Genomic DNA, 21,652 nt, shown 5'->3' with positions numbered 1-21,652 from the left:
AGTATAAAACACACACCAAATTTTCCAGATGTGGTATAAAGAAAATAACATAAAATCTCAATGTTTAAAATACTGATTATGTGTTGAAATTATAATATTTAGGATACTCTTGATAAGTAATCTTAACTGCTATTTTTACTTTTTTAAATGTGTGTGCTAGAAAATTTTAAATAATATATGTTGCTCGTGTTATTTTTTTGGACAGTGCTGATTTAGAAACTAAAGGCCCTGGCCAGGCGTGGTGACTCACGCCAGTAATCATGGCATTTTGGGAGGCCAAGGTGGGTGGGTCACTTGAGGTCGGGAGTTTGAGACCAGCCTGGCCTGAGGCATGAGAATAGCTTGAACCTGGAAGGCGGAGGTTGCAGTGAGCCAAGATCACGCCACTGCACGCCAGCCTGGGTGACAGAGTGAGACTCAGTCTAAAAAAAAAAAAAAAAGACAAAGAAACCAAAGGCCCTTTGACTTAATGCCTACAGAATATAAGCAAAAGGTAGTGTTGCCCAGTGGCAGCAATGAACATGTTGTAATTGTTCTGGGAGAACTTTTTTCCCCCTAAAAACCAGCCAGAGCTTCATCATCCCATGTAATGCTTGAAAACTACGTATATGCCTGTATATATTAGCAATTATAAATCCAGGCATCTTCAGAAACCTGTCCCAGCAACATCTTTTACCTGTTCCTCTGGTTTCTGCAGCAGCAGCAATTTGTTCCTTAGGGTCAACACAGAATCCATCCGACAGACTTTATGATCTTTTGCCTGGAGCAATAAACCTTTATTATAAAACTGCTACCACTTACTGGCTATTGTTACGTGCCAGGCACTATGCTGTGTATTTTACATTTACTACTTCATTTAATCCTTGCAAAAGGTTGTCAGAGTAATTACGAATGAGGAAATTGGGTTCAGATAATACATAACTTGTCCATGCCAGCTTTTCTCATTCCAAAACCTGTGCTCACAGCCATTCTGCGACACTGCCTTCTACAGGAAGGTGGTGGGAGAAGCCGGGGTTCCTGTGCCATAGATAGGAATACCAGTACTCTGGGGGGATGTCAGCACCTCCCTCCTTTTCAAGCCTTTAAGGATATTATCCTCTGCCTTGCAAGCTTTCTTTCCCTGGGCTCACAGCCTGGGGACAGACACACCATGTGCTTGGCTCAAGAGCCTTTACCAGGAGCAGGGAGGAAATGCCAGGAAGTGGGAGGGCTCCTGGTTTCTCCAGACAAGAAACTGGAGAGGGCGGAGGAGTCAGGGACATCCTGTCTCACTTTAGATGGATGGCTATCCACCAGAAAGAAGCTGCCAGATGCCAAGCCCAGTGCCACACAGGTCGCCAATTTACACAGATGGAGAAACATTCTGTGGGTCAAGAGTGTGTCATCACCAGAGAAAGATGGATTAGTACATATTTTTTCTTTTTTTTTTTTTGAGGAGTCTTGCTCTGTTGCCCAGGCTGGAGTGCAGTGGCATGATCTCTGCTCACTGCAACCTCTGCTTCCCAGTTTCAAGTGATTCTCCTGCCTCAGCCTCCTGAGTAGCTGGGATTACAGGCATCTGCCACTATGCCTGGCTAATTTTTGTGTTTTTAGTAGAGATGTGGTTTCACCATGTTGACCAAGCTGGATTCAAACTCCTGACCTCAGGTGATCTGCCTGCGTCAGCTTCCCAAAGTGCTGGGATTACAGGCGTGAGCCACCGCTCCTGGCCAGGACACATTCTTTATTTGCTCAGTGTTTGGGACACTATGACAGCAAAAGTGTCTTGGCAAACCTAAAATTTTATGGAAAGTGGCTTTGGAATTAATGGCATCACTGTTAGTCATTCCGTATCTTTGAATACTGAGTACCTGGAGCAGGTGGTTGCTTCTCCTCCTCACAACCTCTGAAAGTTTTTGCTCTTCATGCCAAGGCATAATGGGGGCAGGAGGAGGAGCAGAGACTACGAAATAGTAGGAACAGAGACTGTGAAATAAATATTCAGAAATCTGGCATTTAGGCCAGACTAGCCTGCTACCCCGGAGATTATAGTGATATCTGGGAGAACACTTCGTTGTTTAAAGTATTGCTTAAAGCCTCAAATTTGTTCAGGTGTCAAAGACTCATTCCTTTAAGACACTGGTATGAGAAAGTCTGTTTCAGCCACACAGGATAAACAGCAGATGACTGAAGCACAGAGGAGACAGGCAGGGCTTCCAGGAGGGAGGAATTTTCTTCTCTTGGCACAAACGTTTTCAGAAACAAGACCAGAGCGTTCTTGTCAGTCAGCCAAGGCCACACCTCATCCTCAGCTTCGTAGGAGTCGTGGGTGCCTGTGTGCATGATTACTGACAGGATTTGCATCCTGGGGATTTTGTTTTGTTGCAGCCCTAAGAGCCACGATCTTCCAGTTTGATCTTAACTCTGCTTTCCTCTGGCTCCTCAAACTTTTGCTTAGTAGAAGCTGCATCTTCAGAACCGGCACCATAGCTGTTTGTAAGAGCTGAGAACACAAGGGGAAGTTTGCAGTTCACACCCTGATAGGTCACAGCCATGTTTACTTGCTCTTATTTCTAGAATAGTGAGTACGCGGTGTGCTCTACCTTTAGGAATGTCCCCGTTAGGAACCTGTAAGCCCGAACTGAAGAGAAACTTGCTGTCATCACCCAGCAGGGCCCCCAGGAATACTGTCTTCCATTTGTTAGGAATCCACCAGAGGCCTAGTATCTTAGGGCAGGAGGCTGGTAAGGTCAGAGCTCTCTGCCCTCTGCCTTTTTCCCATTTCACAGAAACTGAGGCTCAGGTAGTCTTACGGACTTGCTGAAGCCTTTTCCAGGAATGCACCAGTAGGTGCTCCCTTTGCCTCTCCCCCAGTGTGATCACAGGCTCATCGCATTGCATTCCACTTAGGTCAAGCACCTTTTTCTGCCTCTCACCTTTTCCCTGGGGGAGAAGTAGAGCCCAAACATGCCAAACCTTTACTTTTCACCTAAACTTGATCAGGCCACTGATTTAGAAATTGAAGGGAGGCAGGCAGAAAGAGGGAGCTGGAGGAAGGGCAGCTAGAAAGTTGCTAGAGGTTTTACTAAAACCCACCATCCTGGATACAGCTCATCTTATCTGACCCAGGACGCCGAACAGCTGGCCTTGCATCTAGTTTATAGACTAGGCTGGTCACTATTGAGGAAGCCACAAATCAGGCAGAAAGAACCCTCCCTCGGTAATAGTCTCTTCAGGAAGCAGAGATGGGACAAAGTAGCAAGGAATTAAAGAGCTACCCCAGGCAGAGGGGGCTGCACTTTGAACCTCTGCTGGCCACGCACAGACAACTTCTGTTCCAAAGCACCATCCGATGAAATAGCATGGCCTCTCCTAATCATACGGGTAACTTCTAGGCCTAAGAATCCCCTAGAAGGAAGGAGGGCTGGGGAGCAAAATAGAGGACAGTGTGCCCCCTCCAGCAGCCACAGTCCTTACAACACCCACCGCCCCCCAACCTGGTTTTAACCTCAGGCTTTCCATTCCAGCCAATCAAAGGCATCACACAAATTGGGCTAGTAACTATGGCAATGATTTTCCAGCTCATAATGGCCATTACCTGAACCGCTGCATCTCTGTCTCTGAGGGCAATGGAGAAATGGAAGGGGCTGAGCTCAGCAGAGAATAATTAGGGCCTACGGAGGTAAGCCAGGTGTCTGTAAGTGTGGGGTGCTCCTGAACTGAGGGATTAAGGCAGTATGAATTTAGCCTTCTGTGTTGATCCTTCAGAAGTACAATTCTGTAGGGTTTATTTTTAATTAAAATATTCACTTTTCTTTCTTATTGCAAAGAGATTAAGACAAAAAATGAAAATTAATATAAACAAAGCAAGGACAAACCACCCATAATTCCTATGACACAGAGTGAGCCACTTTTAGTGGTTTGTTGTATGTAATCTTTCCTTTTGAAAAAAAAAACAAAATGGAATACTAATATATATTGTTGTATGATGTGCTTCATCAGTTAGCAATACACTGCGGCTATCTTTCTAAGAGAATATATATATATTTATATATAGATATATAGATAGATATTTATATATAGATATATATCTATAGATACATATATAGATACATATTTATATAGATAAATAGATACATATTTATCTATGTTTGCAGTTCACACCCTGACAGGTCACAGACACGTTTACTTGCTCTTATTTCTGGAATAGTGAGTACACGGTGTGCTCTACCTTCAGGAATGTTCCCATTAGGAACCTGTAAGCCCGAACTGAAGAGAAATTTGCTGTCATCACTCAGCAGGGCCCCCAGGAATATATATATATATAGAAATATATACATAATAATAATATATATAGAAATATATATATAATAATAATATATATAGAAATATATATATAATAATAATATATATAGAAATATACATAATATATCTATATATATTTCTACATATATAAAATATTATTTTTAGTGATTGCATGCCACTCAGTCATATGAATTCACTACATGTTATTTATCCTGGTCTCTCTGTTGGACAATGAAGCTTGTGTCTAAATTTTGACTGTTAGAAATAACACTGTGTTTAAATCTGATCATATGATTTTATTTATTTGTAATAAATCCCCCAAATTAGAGTTTTGAGTCCAATATGCACACATTCTTAAAGTTTGGTGCATATTGAAGAACTGCTGTTAATGAACATTCCTACCAGCCAGTGTATGTCTGTTTGTTAAACTCCCAACAACACTGAACATCATATAAGTATTTTGTATTCTTACTTGAAAGCAAGCCCACGGTAGGTGGGAATTCAACCCTTTATATTCATGTGGATTTTCCTGGCTGATAGCTGGGCCATCTTACTTGGCAGTAGCAATGGCTTCTCAAGGGTCCTGTCATCCCTGTGATATTTCAAACAATTGAGAGCTGCCCCCAGCTCCTTGCCCTGACCTGTGTAGAGTGAGGGTTAGTATTTCATGCATCAATAACCAATCTCAAGCGCCCTAAAGGCCTGGGTGAGGGATACAGACTGTGTCAACCTTTCAGTAAACCTTATAGCCATAAGCTTACTTATTTCATAAAAATTTCCTAGAAGATGGAATCAGGAAGTGATAATTATTATCACTATTACTGGGATCATCATCATCATCAACACCATTGTCAAATCTAACACTGATGGACTGGCTCTCTTTGCCCAGGTATTTTGCCAAGGGCTAGTCTTGTATGATCTCTTTTAATCTTTACCATATCACTTTGTGGAAGACCTTATTACAGTTTTATCCCTGTTTTACAGAGCAGGAGATTAAGGCATAGAAAGGGGAAGTAATATGTTCTAGGTCACTCAACTAATGTGTGATGGAGTCAGAATTCCAGCCCGGGCCATCTGACTCCATTTGAGTCATTTCTGTGGTTCTTATTTTACCGGTGGAGAGGGACAGAGGGGTCATGTGACTTGCCCAGGAATGTGAAGTTTGTCAGGGATGTCACTGGATCAATCACCAGGACCCTGCTGACTAGCTGCCTTGGCCTCCTTCTGCAAGGCTGCTGCTTCTAGATGGTATTAAGACAGACTCTGAAAAGGGAGAGTTTCGGTTAATTAATGGCACTGAATAGAAAGCAAGCTGTGATCCTCAGGGAACTCTACACTGTCATATAAGTTCCTGGCGTGAGTAATCAGGAGGCTGAGCCTCTCACAGTTCTGCAGTGACACAGGTGTTACATGCCATCCATGGCTCTCAAACCATGTCTTGAGGACCCAATTGAGTCTGGGCTCTGTTCAGGGATTGAATGTCATGCTGACCACCCAACACTAGTTCTGATGCTCTTTGCCAGTGTGCTGGTGACTTGCCTTGAGGCTGCTAAACTCACCGCAGGCTTCCAGACCCCCTGGAACATCTCCCATCCATTCAGCATGCAAAGGCTGGGTGCAGGCCTCCAGATTGCCATGGACAAGGTCAACTCAGAGCTAGTGGACCTTGGAAATTTCAGCCGGGAGTTCACTTACACCAACTCAGCCTGCAGCACCAAGGAGTCTCTTGCTATTTTCAACAACCAGGTCCAGAACGAACAGATTTCTGCCCTGTTTGGACCAGCATGCCCAGAAGCAGCTGAGGTAGAGTATATATAGCCTCTGGAAACTTTAACTTTCCATTGGAAGGGGTGGCCTTCAAGATGATGGTACAGATTTGAGTAATCTCCTGACAAGGATCACATTATTATAACAATAACCGTGTAGATCTTGAATATCATTTTTGAGATGCAATTAGTCTATGTAATTAGAAGAGTTAACATTCTCTTTAAAGAAAGCCTTTCTTTCTTTCTTTCTTTCTTTAATGCTCTGTTGTCCATGCTGGAGTGTAGTGGCATGATCTTGGCTCACTGCAGCCTCTGCCTCCCAAGTTTAAGCGATTCTTCCATCTCAGCCTCCCGAGTAGCTGGGATTACAGGAGTGCCCCACCATGCTCAGCTAATTTTTGTATTTTTAATAGAGACAGGGTTTCATCATGTTGTCCAGGCTGCTCTCAAACTCCTGACCTCAGGTGATCCACTGGTCTCGGCCTCCTAAAGTGCTGGGATTACAGGCGTGAGCCACCACATATGGCCAGAAAGCCTTTCAAATCAATAATTGTTTATTCACCTACCCTCTTCCTCCTCTTGTTGACTGTCTGAAGTTGATGCTATTGTGTATAGACTCTTATAGTTCACTCTCATGTTCCTAAGCTACAAAGCTTAGGAAAATTAAGAAGAAAAAAATGCAGCCAGGCGCAGTGGCTCGCGCCTGTAATCCCAGCACTTTGGGAGGCCAAGGAGGGTGGATCACGAGGTCAGGAAATCGAGACCATCCTGGCTAACACAGTGAAACCCCGTCTCTACTAAAAAAAAATACAAAAAAATTAGCCAGGCATGGTGGCGCATGCCTGTAGTCCCAGCTCCTCGGGAGGCTAAGGCAGGAGAATGGCGTGAACCCGGAGGCAGAGCTTGCAGTGAGCCGAGATTGTGCCATTGCACTCCAGCCTGGGCGACAGAGCAAGACTCCGTCTCAAAAAATAAATAAATAAATAAATAAATAAATAAATAAATAAAAGAAGAAGAAGAAGAAACAAATGCTTGGTTTTAAATAGAAAACTATCAATTGTTTGAGTAGGCTTTTCTTTGACGTATATAATAAATTAATCAGTGATAATGCAAGTAAATGAGAAAGAATCAAGTATGGCAGCCTACCTTACCTACAGCAAGAACATGAGGGAAATGAATGACTTGTATTTGTTTGGTTGTTGGGATGAACTTTGTTGGTGTCCTTGGGTATCATGTCACCTGAAAAGTGTTGATGCAAAAGGTGAACAGGAAGGAGCAGCACAGGTCTTACTCTCAACAATGTTGCAGAACTATCATTAGCTGGAGCTGCAGAATTACGTTTACATTTAAATTTGACCCATTCTCTCCTGGAATTCCCCATCTGACACATTTCTATCTGTTCAAGGGCTACTTGTCTAAGAGTTAATATCAAATGTCATGGAGCCTTTCTTTATCCCTTCACCTCTGCCCTCCTTATCCCTAATTCCCCAATCGAAAGTAATTGTTTACTTCTCTAAATGCCTATAAATCTATTATCTACACATCTTAAATAATATATTTAATTTTAAAGCTATTTTTTATATACCTTGGTTCTTGTAATAAACCATGAGCTCCTTCAAGAGCAAGGTCTCCAAAGATTTTTATATGTGATAGGCCCCTAATTAAAATGAATGAAAAATGAATAAAGGAGAAATTAAGAAAGAGAGAATGAGTAGTTATGACTGTGGGCCATGGAACCATATTACCTAATTTCCAACCCTGCTCCACTATTTGCTAGCTATGTAACTTACATCTCTGTGTCTTCCTGTTTTATCTTAAAGAGGGGGTAATAATACCTAGAAATGTTGTGAAAGTTGAAATGACACATGTAAGCTCCTAGAGTGCTCGGCACATAGTAAGTGCTCAATTGATGCTCGCTTTTGTTATCTTTGTTCTATGAGGCTGACATTGTCATCAACATTACAAAAGCGAGGGCCCAGTATGACCCACAGACTCACAAAATCTGACGTTTATGCAGATGTCTTACACTGGGGTTTGCGTGTACATAAACTCAATTATACAAAGACATCCTTTGGGTTATTTTCAAGGTTATCGGCTTGCTGGCCTCTGAGTGGAACACCCCATGTTTGACTTTGTTGGACAAACCACAAAGTGGTTTGAACACCTGTGTGAAACTTGTGTCACCCAAGCAGGACATTGGTGATGTGCTCCAGGAAAGTCTCCAGTACCTGGGCTGGAAACACATTGGGATGTTTGGAGGCTACTCTGGGGCTTCCTCCCGGGATGGAGTGGATGAATTGTGGAGGGTTGTAGAGAATGAACTCAAATCCCATTTTATCATCACTGCCAGCATGAGATACACCAACAATAATCTAGTCCTTCTTCAAGAGTATCTTTGGAGGATATCATCAATTGCCAGGGGTAAGTAGAAAAGTCTTCTGTTGCTTTTATTTGGAGAGAAAAACGGGACAAGCAGATTTGAAAAAAAAAAAAAAAAACCCCAAAAAACTCTTCACTTTTCCATGAATGTAAAAGCAGATGGAAACAAGGTACAAAATTAATAATATATAAAAGCAATTTCCTTTATTGCTTGACATCACTAACAAAAAATTGTGGGGTTTTTTTTTTTGGTCTAAAGTAAAACCCCACATGCTACAGTGTTATGATACACAGAGCAAGTTCTAGAAGCATCTTCCAGGTGGGCTGGGTCCTGGACTTCACTATTTGTTTACAGCATGGGCTCTGCAGACTGACAGACCTAGGTTTGAATCCAGTCTCTGACATTTTAGCTGTGTCCTCCTTGGGTAAGTACCTTAATCTCTCTGTGTCTCAAGTATCTTTTCTATAAAATGGAGACAACCATCCTACCTATGTCACAGAAAGGGGAGGATTAAATAAGGTTATGCCTGTGAAGTGCTTAGCACCATGTCTGGACAAGTAGTTGGTCAACATATGACAGCAATTATTTTTGTGGTGATGCCTATAAGGCTCAACTTTCTATCATGAATTAGTAACTGACTCCTTTCTGTTCCTCAAATAAACTAAACTCTCTCCAGCCCTGAGACTTTAGGGTTTTCTACTCCCTTGGCCTAGGGTGTCACCTGCACCCACTCCACCCAGTGATGCTAATGTGGGACTCTAAGGCACAAGTGGCTCTCACTTGTTTTTCTTCCACAGCTACCTCCCTGTGTCCCTGTTGAATCTCTAATAAAGGGCTTGAAAGACCAACATACTGATCCAATGAGGCAATTCTTATGTGGTCTCAGTCACATTCCACCCTACCCAGCACCTTCTTGAGGGTAGCGTCCTCTCATCCTTGCCGACTGGGTCCAGAGCCCACCTCTTCAGGGAGGCCTTCTCTAACGACTTGATGTGAAGCTGTTTCCCCTCCCCACCCATTAGCATCACAGCATCCGTTTCCAACCTCACTAATTAGAATCTTCAATGATCTCTTTAATCTGTTCACTTGTATGCTGTCTGCTGGCTCGTTCACTGCTATGTCTGTGCCCAGCAAAGTGCCTGACACATAATTGGAGCTCAGATAAATAGACTATAAATTACTTCATTTAAAAAACTAGCTGGGTGCGTTGGCTCACGCCTGTAATCCCAGCACTTTGGGAGGCTGAGGTGGGCAGATCATTCAAGGCCAGGAGTTGGAGACCAGCCTAGTCAACATGGTGAAATGCTGTCCCTACTAAAAATACAAAAATTAGCCAGGTGTGATGGTGCATGCCTGTAATCCCAGCTATCCTAGAGGCTGAGACATAAGAATTGCTTGAACCCAGGAGGCGGAGGTTGCAGTGAGCCGAGATTGTACCACTGTACTCCATGCAGCCTGGTCAATACAGCAGACTCTGTCTCAAAAATAAATAAATAAAAAATAAAACCCACTACTTCATTTGTATATTCTGAAAATGAACGGTGATGGGATTAAACGGCAGAAAAGTACCATGGCCTACTCCTCCCTCCGGCCAGCCCAACTCAGAAAGTCCAAATGCCCTTGAAAGTCCACATGTCCAAAGGTCCTCTGTGAACTCCTCTTAGCTGAAGTGTGGCTGACAAGTCACAAGCCAGGTCTGCTGTTCTGATTTTTGAGCCAAAAGGAAAAAACACCTAGAGCACAGAGGTGATCCCAAACTTTTCACTTGTACATTGTGGGGAGGCTGCAGCAAAGACTTCAGTGCTATAACTGCTAGTTTGTACACTGCAGGTTTGGTTAAAGAATGTAAAAACTCAGGGACTAGTTTAGGCATTCCTGTTTCTTAAGGCATGCCCAAGGAAAGAAAAAGTTCACGTCTCATTTACAGTGACTTTAGGCCAGACTTAGAGTGAGAGCATGCGTGAGAAAGCACACATACTCAAGCATGTGCAACTGGCTGACTCTGGTTTTCATTCTTATAGTTATCATCTTAACCTGCAGCTCAGAGGATGCAAAAATTATTATTCTGGCTGCAGCAAACCTGGGACTCAACACTGGAGAATTTGTTTTCATCATTTTGCAGCAGTTGGAGGTGGGTACCGTTGACCACTCAATGGCTCTGGTAGTAAGAGGTAGCAAGTATGGAGCACTCGTTATGACCCACATGTATTAGCTCACTGAGCACTCACTACAACCCTGTGAGGTAGGCACTCTCGCGTGCTCTTCTTAAAATTAGGACACTAAGACAGAGCTGGAAGAACTTACCCAGAGTTCTTCTCCACAGCTAGTGAAAGGCTGAACCAGGCCATGAACTAGGTCAGCTGGCTTGAAGGCCTAGCCCGCTGTATTCCGTATCAGACAACAACAGTTGAGGAACTGCTGTCATTTCTACCGGGCAGCTGAGACCTTCCCAAGGGACCCTCAGACACAAGCGGCTCTCACTTCTTTTTCTTCCACAGCTACCGCCGTGTCCCTGCTGAAGCTTTAACAAAGGGCTGGAAAGACCAACATACAGATGCAACGAAGCAATTCTTAGGCAGTCTGATTCTTTTGGTAATGAGAATGGCTAAAAACACAACTGCTTACTATGAGGACTGAGTTACACATTTTACACACGATTGCACTTAATATTCTCAATGGCTTTGCAAGGCAGTTACTAAATGCATTATTTATGTGCCTGTACATTTTGTACTTGGTATTTCGAACAGCCTTGGAAGGTAGATATTATTGTTATTCCAATGTACAGGTAAAAAAAACCAAGGCTTAATTAAGGTACCTTACCTAAGATTTCAGCACTCCCAAGTGGCATACCTAGTCTTCCAGACTGGGCCTTTCAGTCTGAGCTCATCCCACACAACTCTGCCTTCTGGAGAGCTTATGGAGTACTGGGCCTCACTGTGAGTGCTTAATACATTAACGCTTATTGCAGCCCACCACCACACCATGGGGTATTTTGGGTCTGGAAATTGGTGGGTTCTTGGTCTCACTGACTTCAAGAACGAAGCTGCGAACCCTCGAGGTGAGTGTTACACCTCTTAAAGATGGTGTGTCCGGAGTTTGCTCCTTCACATGTTCAGATGTGTCTGGAGTTTCTTCCTTTTGGTGGGTTTGTGGTCTCGCTGACTTAAGAAGTGAAGTTGCAGACCTTCACGGTAAATGTTACAGCTCTTAAACGCAGCGTGGCTGGAATTGTTCGTTCCTTCACGTGGGTTTGTGGTCTCGCTGGCCTCAGGAGTGAAGTTACAGACCTTCACAGTGAGTGCTACAGCTGTTACAGGTGGCGCATCCGGAATCGTTCATCACTCCCAGTAGGTTCACGGTCTCCGCAGCTTCAGGAGTGAAGCTGCAGACTTTCGCACCATGTTATAGCTCACAAAGGTAACACAGAGCTAGAACAAGCAGCAACAAAACTTTAGCCCAAAAAGCAAGACAACAAACTTTACAAAAAGAACCCAAAACGGTTACCGGTGTTAGCCCACGCAGCCTGCTTTTATTCCCTTATCTGACCCCACCCACACCCTGCTGATTGGTCCACTTAACAGAGAGCTGATTGGTCCATTTTGACAGGGTGCTGATTGGTGCGTTTACACACCTTGAGCTAGACAGAGTGCTGATTGGTGCGTTTACAATCCTTTAGCTAGACATAAAAGTTTTCCAAGTGCCGACCCAACTCAGGAACCCTGCTGCCTTCGCCTAGTGGATGCCGCCTGCGGAGCTGCCTGGCAGTCCCAAGCCACGCACCCACCCTTCTCAGCCCTTGGGCGGTTGATGGGCGGCGCCCTTTGGAGACGCTGGGGCTGCGCGGGAGCCCACTGGTGGCGGGGGGGAGGGGAGGCATGGCGGCTGCAGGTCCTAAGCCCTGCCGCGTGGGGAGGCAGCTGAGGCGCGGTGAGAATTCGAGTGTGGCGCGGACGGACCGGCAGTGTTGTAACACCCGGTGAACCCTCCGCAGCCGCTGGCCCAGGTGCTGAGCCCCTCACTGCCCGGGGCTGGCGGCGCTGGCCGGAGTTCCGAGTGCGGAGCCCAGCCCCACCCGGAACTCGCGCTGTCCAGCGAGCACGGCGCGCAGCCCCCGTTCCCGCCCGCGACTCTCCCTCCACACCTCCCTGCAAGCAGAGGGAGCTGGCTCCGGCCTCGGGCAACCCAGAAAGGGGCTCCCACAGTGCAGCAGCGGGCTGAAGGGCTCCTCAAGCACCGCCAGAGTGGACGCCGAGGCCGAGGAGGCGCCAAGAGTGAGCGAGGGCTGCTAGCACGTTGTCACCTCACTTTTATCATCCTCGTTTTACAGAAGAGGAAACTGAGGTTCAGAGAGGTGCCAAAACTTGCCCAAGGCCATCCAACTAGTATGAAGGAGAGCTATCATTCAAACCCAGGTGGCCTGGGCTCCTTTTCTCATCAAGTGCACTGATTCATGAGAAATAATGCACGTAGTATCTGCCTCACAGGGGGCTATTGTGTCTGTGCTTGTAAGCATCTTACACAACAGGCATCTACAAAAGCTACTTGCCTTTTCCTATGGACACGGTGCATTATTTTTCTAGCAGTTTTATCTTTCTAAAATAAGCTTTTAAAAAAAATCACAAGAAGCTGAAATAGGACAGAAGAAAATAAAGGGAGATATATAGTAATGTCCCAGATTTTTCCTTCTTTATCATGAAGTCTTTCAGATCCACAAAAGCATCTCAGATTTCTTTGGGTAGGGAGCTGGAATCCTAAAGGCATGCCAGACTTTCCAGAACACTGTCTTACCTTAGATTTCCATTGTGACCGCCTCCCTTTCTCTTCACTTTTCCCCTCATCTCTGCCTTCAGGCAGATGAGGAGAGGAGAGGATGGACCACATTGCTTTGGCAGGGAAACTTTTCAACTCCCCTGTTGCTTTCTCCCACACATTGATGATACATTCCAACTGGTGTGTAATGGCAGAAAGAAGGTAGAACTAAGAATACACCAATGTCTATGCAATTGAATTCATGCTGCTTCATGAAAGAATAGCATAAATCTATTTTATGAAAGTATTCCCAGTATAGGTTTAGGTGGAAAAAAATCAAGCTGCAGAACATTATGGTATGATATCATCATCATATATATATATGTGTGTGAGTGTGATGTCATATATATGTATATATACATACATATATGTATAATGAATGGGTATATACTGTTCATAATAGTCACGTAGATTATAATGATAAAATAATGCCACAAGCAAAAAAAAATTTAAAAAAAGCAAGAATCTATAGTCTTAAGCTTTTTAAGTTTTTGCAATCACTGTTAGTAGGTAAGCTTTCTGCATCTTAGCAGCTGTATGCACCAGGAACATTTTTTCTTTTTATTTGTGGCTTTCCTTCCACTGCTTATATGTCAGCTAGAGAATGTGGACCTTGTATTGCAGGCCTTCTGGAATCACTGTGTTTCCAGGAATTAGAATGTAGTGGTTCAAATTAAACATTGCGTTACACGCAGTGCCCTTGCCAAGGCATTTCCTACCGAGTAACAACATTTATTTCATTACTGTTTAGGACCGTTTTTGGAAGGAAGTACTGACAAATCAGAAAATGATGCACCTCCCAAAGGTGTATGGGTCACTGCTTCTCATTGCCCTCAGCTCCTACAGAAAAGGCCGTGGAGACGAAGGCTTTTGGAAACAAGTCTACCAAACACCGAGGAGGCCGCCCTTCCACAGCACCATCTCCTGGGAGGAGCAGGTGTGATGCCGGGTCTTCCAGCTCAGGCTCCCTCCTCCCCTTCTTTGATCATATTTGTGTTTGGCTTTTGCATTTCTCCCTCTTATTTCTCCTCATCTCTCCCTACCCCCCTTACACACATGCAGGTGCACACACACATGCACTTCCCCATCTTACACGCCCAAAATAAACAGCAGTTTGATGCTCTCTTGTGAATTTATACCTCAGACGTTACTGGGTGAAAGGCCTTTGGAGCAGAGGCCTATGCCCCCATCCTACTGCTGCTATTTGCTAACTGTAGGACCTTGTAGTGAATTGCTTAACCTCCCTACACCTCGGTCTCTTCGTCTGTGAAATGGGACTGATAATGGCATCTACCTCCCAGGCTGTGGTGGTGTGTATTTAGTAACATTGTCCATGGAAGAAGCAAAGTATATATCTTCTTCTTTAGAGGGAAGGTCTCGCTGTGTCACCCAGGCTAGAGTGCAGTGGTGCAGTCATGCTCACTACATCCTCGACTTCCTGGGCTCAAGCAACCCTCCCACTTCAGCCTCTTAAGTAGCTGGAAATACAGACACATGCCATCATGTCTTGATAATTAAAAAAAATTTTTTTTTTGTAGAGATGTGATTTCCCTATGTTGCCAAGGGGCCTCTTGAACTCCTGGGCTCAAGCATTCCTTCTGACTTGGTCTCCCAAAGTGCTAGGATTACAGGCGTGAGCCACTGTGCCTGGTCCAGAACAGATATTAATGGGTACCCAGACCACGACAATTTCCTTCCCCAGGAGGATGCAAGGACCTAGACCCAGGATGGAGTGGTCAGAGATGTGGAGCTAGGACAGGTCAGGGCCAGCAGATGGGCTGGAAAAGGGAGGAGATGATCAGGAGAGAGAGGGTCCGCCTGTGGTAATCCCAGTGTGTGTGTGATGAGGAGGCACAGTGTCTGCCTTTCACAGAGAATTTTTTGAAGAGAGACCTTTGTCCAGAGCTGGAGCTACTTCCAGTGTGGGGCCAAGCTGAAGCCCTAAGGTGACCACAGGCCACTGATGACAAGGAGTTTGATTAGAAATGAGGGGGCCGATTGTGGATCCCAACATATAAGACAAGATAACCAATTAAAGAATATTTGAGTAACAGTCTACTGTCAGCTTTGTATCTGGTACTGTTGGGAGAACAGTGCCTGGCACTTAGTAGGCACTTGTATTATTTTCCTTGACTGCCCAATAGAAGACATCACATCCTGAAGACCTACTAAGGGTCAGGGACTGCAATGGATAGTTTACCTATTATGCCTCATTTAACTATTGTCACATTCAACCCAACAGTGGTTTTATCCCCCTTTTTTTATTTTTTGGGATGGAGTCTCGCTCTGTCACCTAGGCTGGAGTGCAGTGGTGCAATCTCAGCTCACAGCAACCTCCGCCTCCCAGGTTCAAGTGATTTTCCTGCCTCAGCCTCCTGAGTAGCTGGGATTACAGGCACCTGCCACCACGCCGGGCTAATTTTTGTATTTTTAGTAAAGATGGGGTTTCACTATGTTGGCCAGGCTGGTCTCCAACTCCTGACCTTGTGATCCGCCCGCTTTGACCTCCCAAAGTGCTGGGATTACAGGCGTGAGCCAACGCGCCCGGCCTATCCCCATTTTATAAACGAGTGAGCTGAGATTCAGAGAGGCTGTGGAACTTATCCCGGGACTCACAGCCAGTAGGGAGCTGAGCCGGTCTAGTTCCAGCATGTACACTCTTTCCCTGAAACCATGCTCCCTCCCACCTGTGGCCTGAAGAGTGTCCCTGAGGGATCAGAAGATCTAATTGGGAAACGCAGCATTCAGAAGGAAAATGAAGACTGCGACCTCTGGGTTTCATAGCGCAGGCGCAGGTGTATGCTGGACCCTCTGCTCTGTGGGATGGGGGAAGAAAGTGCTGTGTGCCACTGCCAGGCGGACGGAACAGAGATTCCTCCTAATTTAGTGCTGGATGGTGACCCAAGAGGCCATGAACCTCTTGAGACCCTGCTTTGCTTGTCTTATTGAAGGTGAGCCCTTACTCTGCCTACCTTCACAACGCCATCCTGCTCTATGCTGAGACCGTGAAGCAGGTGGTAAAGGCTGGAGGCGACTTCCAGGACGGGTGGCAGCTGGTCAGCGCTCTGAAGGGTTCCAGTCAGACCACAGTGCAGGGTAGGTGGCTTACTGCTGGAGGGTGTTCTAAACTCAGACTTGCGGCTCCGGTCGGTGGGGGCTTTGAGATCTTGGGCATGTAATTAAAGGCCTCTTTCAGGGCCTGCCTCACACTGAACTCCAGAATTCATCTTTCTTATGGGGATTCCTGTCTTCCTTCTGTAAATGTAGTTGAGGTTAAGACCTCCCAGCTCCCACAGTTCGCTCATCCTTCTGGCCAGAGCCTGCCCAGACCAGGAGAGGAGGCTGCTGGGCACCTTATCCCCTTTCCCCTGGGAATTCTCCTCCGCAGTTCCATTCAAACTGAGTCCATCAGGAATAAAATTCAGAAATGTGAGACTTGTCTCCCGGGGTCACTTCCCATCTGCAGCCTCTGTGATGGGGGCCCTGGCACCACAGACTTCTGAAGATGGGTTGTAGTCTCATTCTTGCTTTCCTGGTGGGGATGAGTATAGGTTGGGGAGTGAACTGCTTTCAAATCACATTCAGCTGACCAACTGCTTTGATCTTTCTTGTTCTAGTTTTCTCAGTTGTAAGATAGGGATAACACCTGCTACCACATGCAGAAATAATAACCAGCATTTAGGGAGGGCTTACCTTACACTAGGCCAAGTGCTAAAAGCTTCTGAGTATTACCTAATTGAATCCTCACACAGCCCATGAGGCAGGTACTATTTCTATCTGTATTATTCAGGTGAGTAAACCGAGGTTACAGAGGTTATGTACCTTGTCTAAGGTCGCAAAGTTATTAGATGGTGGAGCCAGGATTCAAAATCAAGTCTGCCTTCTCCAGGGCTCATGTTCTTTGCTATCCTGTAACATAGGAGTAATGAGAATATGACATGCACCTGGCACATAGTATGTGCTCATTAAATAGTAGGTTCTTTTTTGTTTTCTTTTGAGATAGGGTCTTGCTCTGTCACCCAGGTTGGTCTCATACTCTTGGGCTCAAGAGATCCTCACGCCTTGGTGTCTCAAAGTGCTGGGATCATAGGTGTGAGCCACTGTGCCTAGCCAAATGGTCACTATTTTTAATCCTTGCTTTGGCTTATCACTTAATAAATTATTACCTAAAATTTGTCTGAAAATTTAAAGACAGCAGCCAAGGCCTGCCCTTTGAAGTTTTCATAGAAGCAGGTCGCGTTTACCCTATTAATGCCTTTTGCAAGTGGAAATATTCACCAACTTCTCTCCTTTCCTTTCAGACCCTAAGGCATTTGCTTAAAAAAGGGAGAGGTCACAAGGGGGGATCCTTCTTTCTGCTCTCGGTTTAATCCCCTCTGCCAGATCAATTAATTCCTCTTTCCTGTGGTTTTAGAAATTCTTCATGCTGGAATGAGGGGAGGTTGTGAAGAGCAGTGAGGCCCTTTAAGAGCCTGAGTCATCCCACTTTGGTTCTGGGACCCGTGGGCCCCTTTCAGGAACTCATGACCAAAGGGCCCTCCTCACCCCTTCCAAACTGGCTTCTGTTCCCTTATGGGCTACAGGAGTAGCCTTGGCAGAACTGGAGTATTTGTCTCTGCTTCCTGTGTTCATTTCTGCCACATGGTGGCAACCACTCCATCGGCCAGTGCCGAAGGGCTTTTGCACCATTCCAGAAGGAAAGCCTCTTCTAGGAGGTCGAGTTAGGGAGCAGAATCCCGCAACCCCACTGGCTTTGGCTCAGTGAACGCAATGCACACTGAAAGCAGTGGCCCTGGTTGTCGCAGGAGCTCTGGCCTTTCCCCTGCAAACCTCGGGCTCAATACCCACATTCAGGATGCCCACGGATGTGTATGCAGAAAGGCAGTGTGGCATGCTGGAAAGAACATGGCACTTGGGGCCTGATAGGCCTGGGTTTGTGTACCAGCTGTGCCTCTTCGTGGCCCTGGCAGGAAGACCCGAGGAGTTCATGCCTCCAAGCTTTGCTTGTTGGGAGCAGATGATGGTGCCCCTTCTGAAGGGTTAATTAGGATTAGACATGGGAAGTCAACACCACCTGCAGTGCCTGGCACTTATTAGGTGCTTTATCAGTGGTAATTTTGTGTTCTGTCCCCTGTGGGACAAAATCAGCAATAAGTCCTTTGTCAGAACCTACGTACTAGTTTGGGGTGTGAAGGAGCTGTGCTTCCAAGATGCGTTCCTTCAGGAGTGGAGTTAATCACGTTCTAAGAAATAGCAAACAGCACATCAGGCCCTGTAAAGCCTCTGCACCAAGCCTCTGCAAAGGGCCTGCAAGGCCTCTGCACCCAGACCAGGAAGGAAGGGGCCGCCATGAGAACAGAGATTGCAAACTTGTGCCCCAGGGCCTGGCAGCATGGAGGCGTGGGGTGGGTGGGGTCAGGGGAGGAAGATGGGAGGAACTGGAGGAAGCAGCTGTCCCTCGGCCCCAGACGACTGCTGACATGTTGTCACATCTGATTGTTCGAGGGAAGCATAAATCTCAGGTTTTAAGTGAAATTAACTGGAAACAAACTTTTTTTTTTTTATTTTTAAGTGCTGGATGAGCTTCCCCAGTGTGGGCCTGAGAAAATACATCTGCCTGCCCAATGTGGCCCTTTAACCCTAACAGGATGCCATCTCTGAACTGTCTTCTTCCCTTTGCTGGTCCCCATTGACCCTGTCTCAGATTCACTGAAATGACAGAAACCCTGTGTTTGGTTTTTAATGGCTGTTGGGGAAGGGGGTTCTGTTGATTTGAGTTGGGGCAGGCTGGCATTTTGAGCCACATGTTGCTGTCCCTCTCCTGACCTTGTGCAATCTCCTGTCTTTCTAGGAATCACAGGCCCTGTGTTTGTGGATGCCCAGGAAGAAAGGCACATGGATTACTCTGTCTATGCCCTGCAGAAGTCTGAAAATGGGCCCCTTTTTCTTTCTTTTCTTCATTATGACAGTTATCAAAGTAATCAGATACTGGCCGGACATTTCTGCAAGTGTAGATTGCGCTACAGAAAGAGACATAGGAAGAGGAGGGCCCTGGGAAGGCCAGTTTGGGATCCAGTCCCTAGAATCCCCCAAGTAGCCTGGTGCTCTTAGAACTCATGAAGATAGACTTTGGGCCTTTAAGGTGATTTTATTCCCTTGACTGAGGATATGGCTTGACCGTTTCAGATTTCAGTGTAGGACAGAGTACCCACGAACTGCACCTCCACCAGGGCCCTGTTCTCCTCTGGTGTTCCAACCAGTGGTCCCATTGGCCGTGGTCTAGGGGAGAGGCCCTGGGCCCAGAGGGGGTGGTGGAGCACAGTGTCCCCGAAGGGATGGGTTTGCAGGCCCCGAAATGGCTCACCTAGACAGCCTGACTCCCAGACACATTTGGACACCAGCAACCAGAACACCATCCTGGGTTCCCAGAACCCAGGAATCCTGGGGAAAAAAACCACAAAACTTAGTTTTTGTTCTTTCAACTACAAATCAATGAGAAAACTAAAAGGAAACCTAAAATGTAATTCAATTTCCACTCACCCCCACTGCCACTACTTCCAATCCAGATTCAACTTGAGGCTTTTTAAATTTTTAGACAGTCTTGCTCTGTTGCCTAGGCTGGAGTACAGTGGCACAATCTGGGCTCACTGCAACCATTGCCTCCCAAGTTCAAGCAATTCTCTTGCCTCAGTCTCCCGAGTAGCTGGTATTACAGGTGCGTGCCACTGCACCCAGCTAATTTTTGTATTTTTAGTAGAGACGGAGTTTCACCATGTTGGCCAGGCTTGTCTTGAACTCCTCACCTCAGGTGATCCACCCACCTCAGCCTCCCAAAGTGCTGGGATTACAGGTGTGAGCCACCACACCCAGCCAACTTGAGGCTTTTTTCTCCCCTTCTCTTATGGAATTTTAATGGACCAAAATGGGCCAGAAAACAAAGTAACCATGGCAAACTAGGTCTTTAGTATTGTCAGAACAGGCACACTCCACGTAGGAGGAGATGTTTTGTTCTGTGAAATGTCAAGCTGCTAGATAACAAGATTTGTCTGCGTCAAACACAGATGAAAGTCCCAGCAACATTGACTTGGCATGTCATCTTTTAAACCAAAAGAGACATGGTTTAAGTCAAAAGATTGAGGAAGCTATTTCAACAGCAAAAAGATACTGCCTTCCTTGAATGAGATTACCTGAAGGCTGGATTTGAAGAGCCTAGGAGAGTTGGGCAAACTGGACAGAAGTTTGAATTGAGAGACCAAGGCTTGAGTTTTGCAAATAACATGGATTTTTCCGTTGTCTCTGCTGTACATGAGGTAGAGTCAAATAGAATAAACTGAGCTGACGCTGACCTTTATTTTTTTTTTAAAGACCCACAGGGAATTTCTCCAATATGACCTGGCCCCATGGCTCCCTTCCTGAAGACAGACCTGGCTGTGGATTTTATAATGAGCTCTGTGAAACTCAGTCTGCTTTTACGGGTAAGTATGGCTGTTTGGAGAAGGTAGCAGGGAAAGACTTTCTATAGTAGGGTCTCTGTATGGCAGGCAGCACTATTGACATTTTGGGCCAGATAATTTTTGTGTATGGGGAGGCTGGCATTTCAAGTCATGCATCCCTGTATATTATAAGATGTTTAGCAGTATCCCTGGCCTCTACCCACAGATGCCTGTAGCAGCTCTCTAGTTGGAACGAGAAATGTCTCCAGACATGGCCAAATATCCCCTAGGAGGCAACATCACCTTTTTCCCCTGTGGAGAAACACTGCTCTAAGGGAAACTGGCTCCTGAGATTTGAGTCTCAGGAACTTCACCTCTAGGGAGGTTGAAAGAGTCTGGGGAGGGGAGTGTGCCCCAGTGGTTAGGAGCCCAGCCCTGGAATTAGATGGATCATGCCTGGGGAACCACCCTAAGGAGAACACACAGTAAATGTTTTGTAAACACTGCTGGTGGAGTTAGAAGTCATCATTATTATTTCTCTGCAGTGGAACTTTCTATACAAAGGGGGAGGTGAATGCAGTTCCAGTGGGAACTAGGGTGGTAGTCAGGGAAGAATTCCTGGAAGAGACAAGTCAGCGTAGACTTTGTGTGTCCTACCCCAGACCTTCCAGAGGACAGCCTTTGAGGAACCTGCTCGGCTGGGCCCAGCTGGGCAGGGATGTACTTGCTACTGCTTTTGGGCAAGGCCTGGGTAATATGCCTCTACCCTCCAGGCGTGACTGCTGTGCTTCTCACATTGATGATCCTCATTCCTGTCTTGGGAGCTGCCATCATAGGTCTGATTTTAAGGATGCAGAGGCAAAACAAAGACGTCTGGTGGCAAATCAATTTTGATGATATCACCATTCTTCCCCAGAACAAGGTGAGGCCATATGTGACCCAGATGTCCCCTTTCCTGGTCACTGCTGGAGATGTGTGGA

At 45.7% G+C, this 21,652-nt stretch overlaps 2 protein-coding genes across 2 annotated transcripts in view; both read left to right on the top strand.

The window, feature by feature from the left end:
- Nucleotides 1-5,701: 5,701 nt before the first annotated feature.
- LOC112204575 (guanylate cyclase 2G-like) lies at nt 5,702-14,361 on the top strand. The gene is made up of 4 exons (XM_024346621.3): nt 5,702-6,087; nt 8,138-8,471; nt 10,452-10,561; nt 13,991-14,361. Exons 1-4 carry the CDS (start codon nt 5,704-5,706, stop codon nt 14,180-14,182), a joined length of 1,020 nt encoding a protein of 339 aa, XP_024202389.3. The 5' UTR covers nt 5,702-5,703; the 3' UTR covers nt 14,183-14,361.
- A 4,902-nt stretch (nt 14,362-19,263) lies between these two features.
- Nucleotides 19,264-21,652, top strand: part of LOC466203 (guanylate cyclase 2G-like) — a 34,896-nt gene continuing 32,507 nt past the window's right edge. The window contains 3 exon segments of the mRNA XM_024346622.3: nt 19,264-19,381; nt 20,605-20,714; nt 21,446-21,594. Of these exon segments, the coding sequence (XP_024202390.3) occupies nt 19,356-19,381; nt 20,605-20,714; nt 21,446-21,594 (285 nt within the window). The 5' untranslated portion in view covers nt 19,264-19,355.

The sequence above is a fragment of the Pan troglodytes genome, chromosome 8 (genome assembly GCF_028858775.2).
Source record: "Pan troglodytes isolate AG18354 chromosome 8, NHGRI_mPanTro3-v2.0_pri, whole genome shotgun sequence".
In the NCBI taxonomy this organism is placed as follows: Eukaryota; Metazoa; Chordata; class Mammalia; order Primates; family Hominidae; genus Pan; species Pan troglodytes.
The sequence above is the reverse complement of the archived record's forward strand: the minus strand, read 5'-3'. Positions and strand labels throughout refer to the sequence as shown.

Bases quoted from the DNA above. Each gene is read 5' to 3' on its own strand.
- LOC112204575 (XM_024346621.3), top strand. From the start codon at position 5,704: ATGGCTCTCAAACCATGTCTTGAGGACCCAATTGAGTCTGGGCTCTGT. The intron at 6,088-8,137 runs GTAGAGTATATA...GTTATTTTCAAG, and splicing joins CATGCCCAGAAGCAGCTGAG to GTTATCGGCTTGCTGGCCTC. The intron at 10,562-13,990 runs GTGGGTACCGTT...ATTACTGTTTAG, and splicing joins TCATTTTGCAGCAGTTGGAG to GACCGTTTTTGGAAGGAAGT.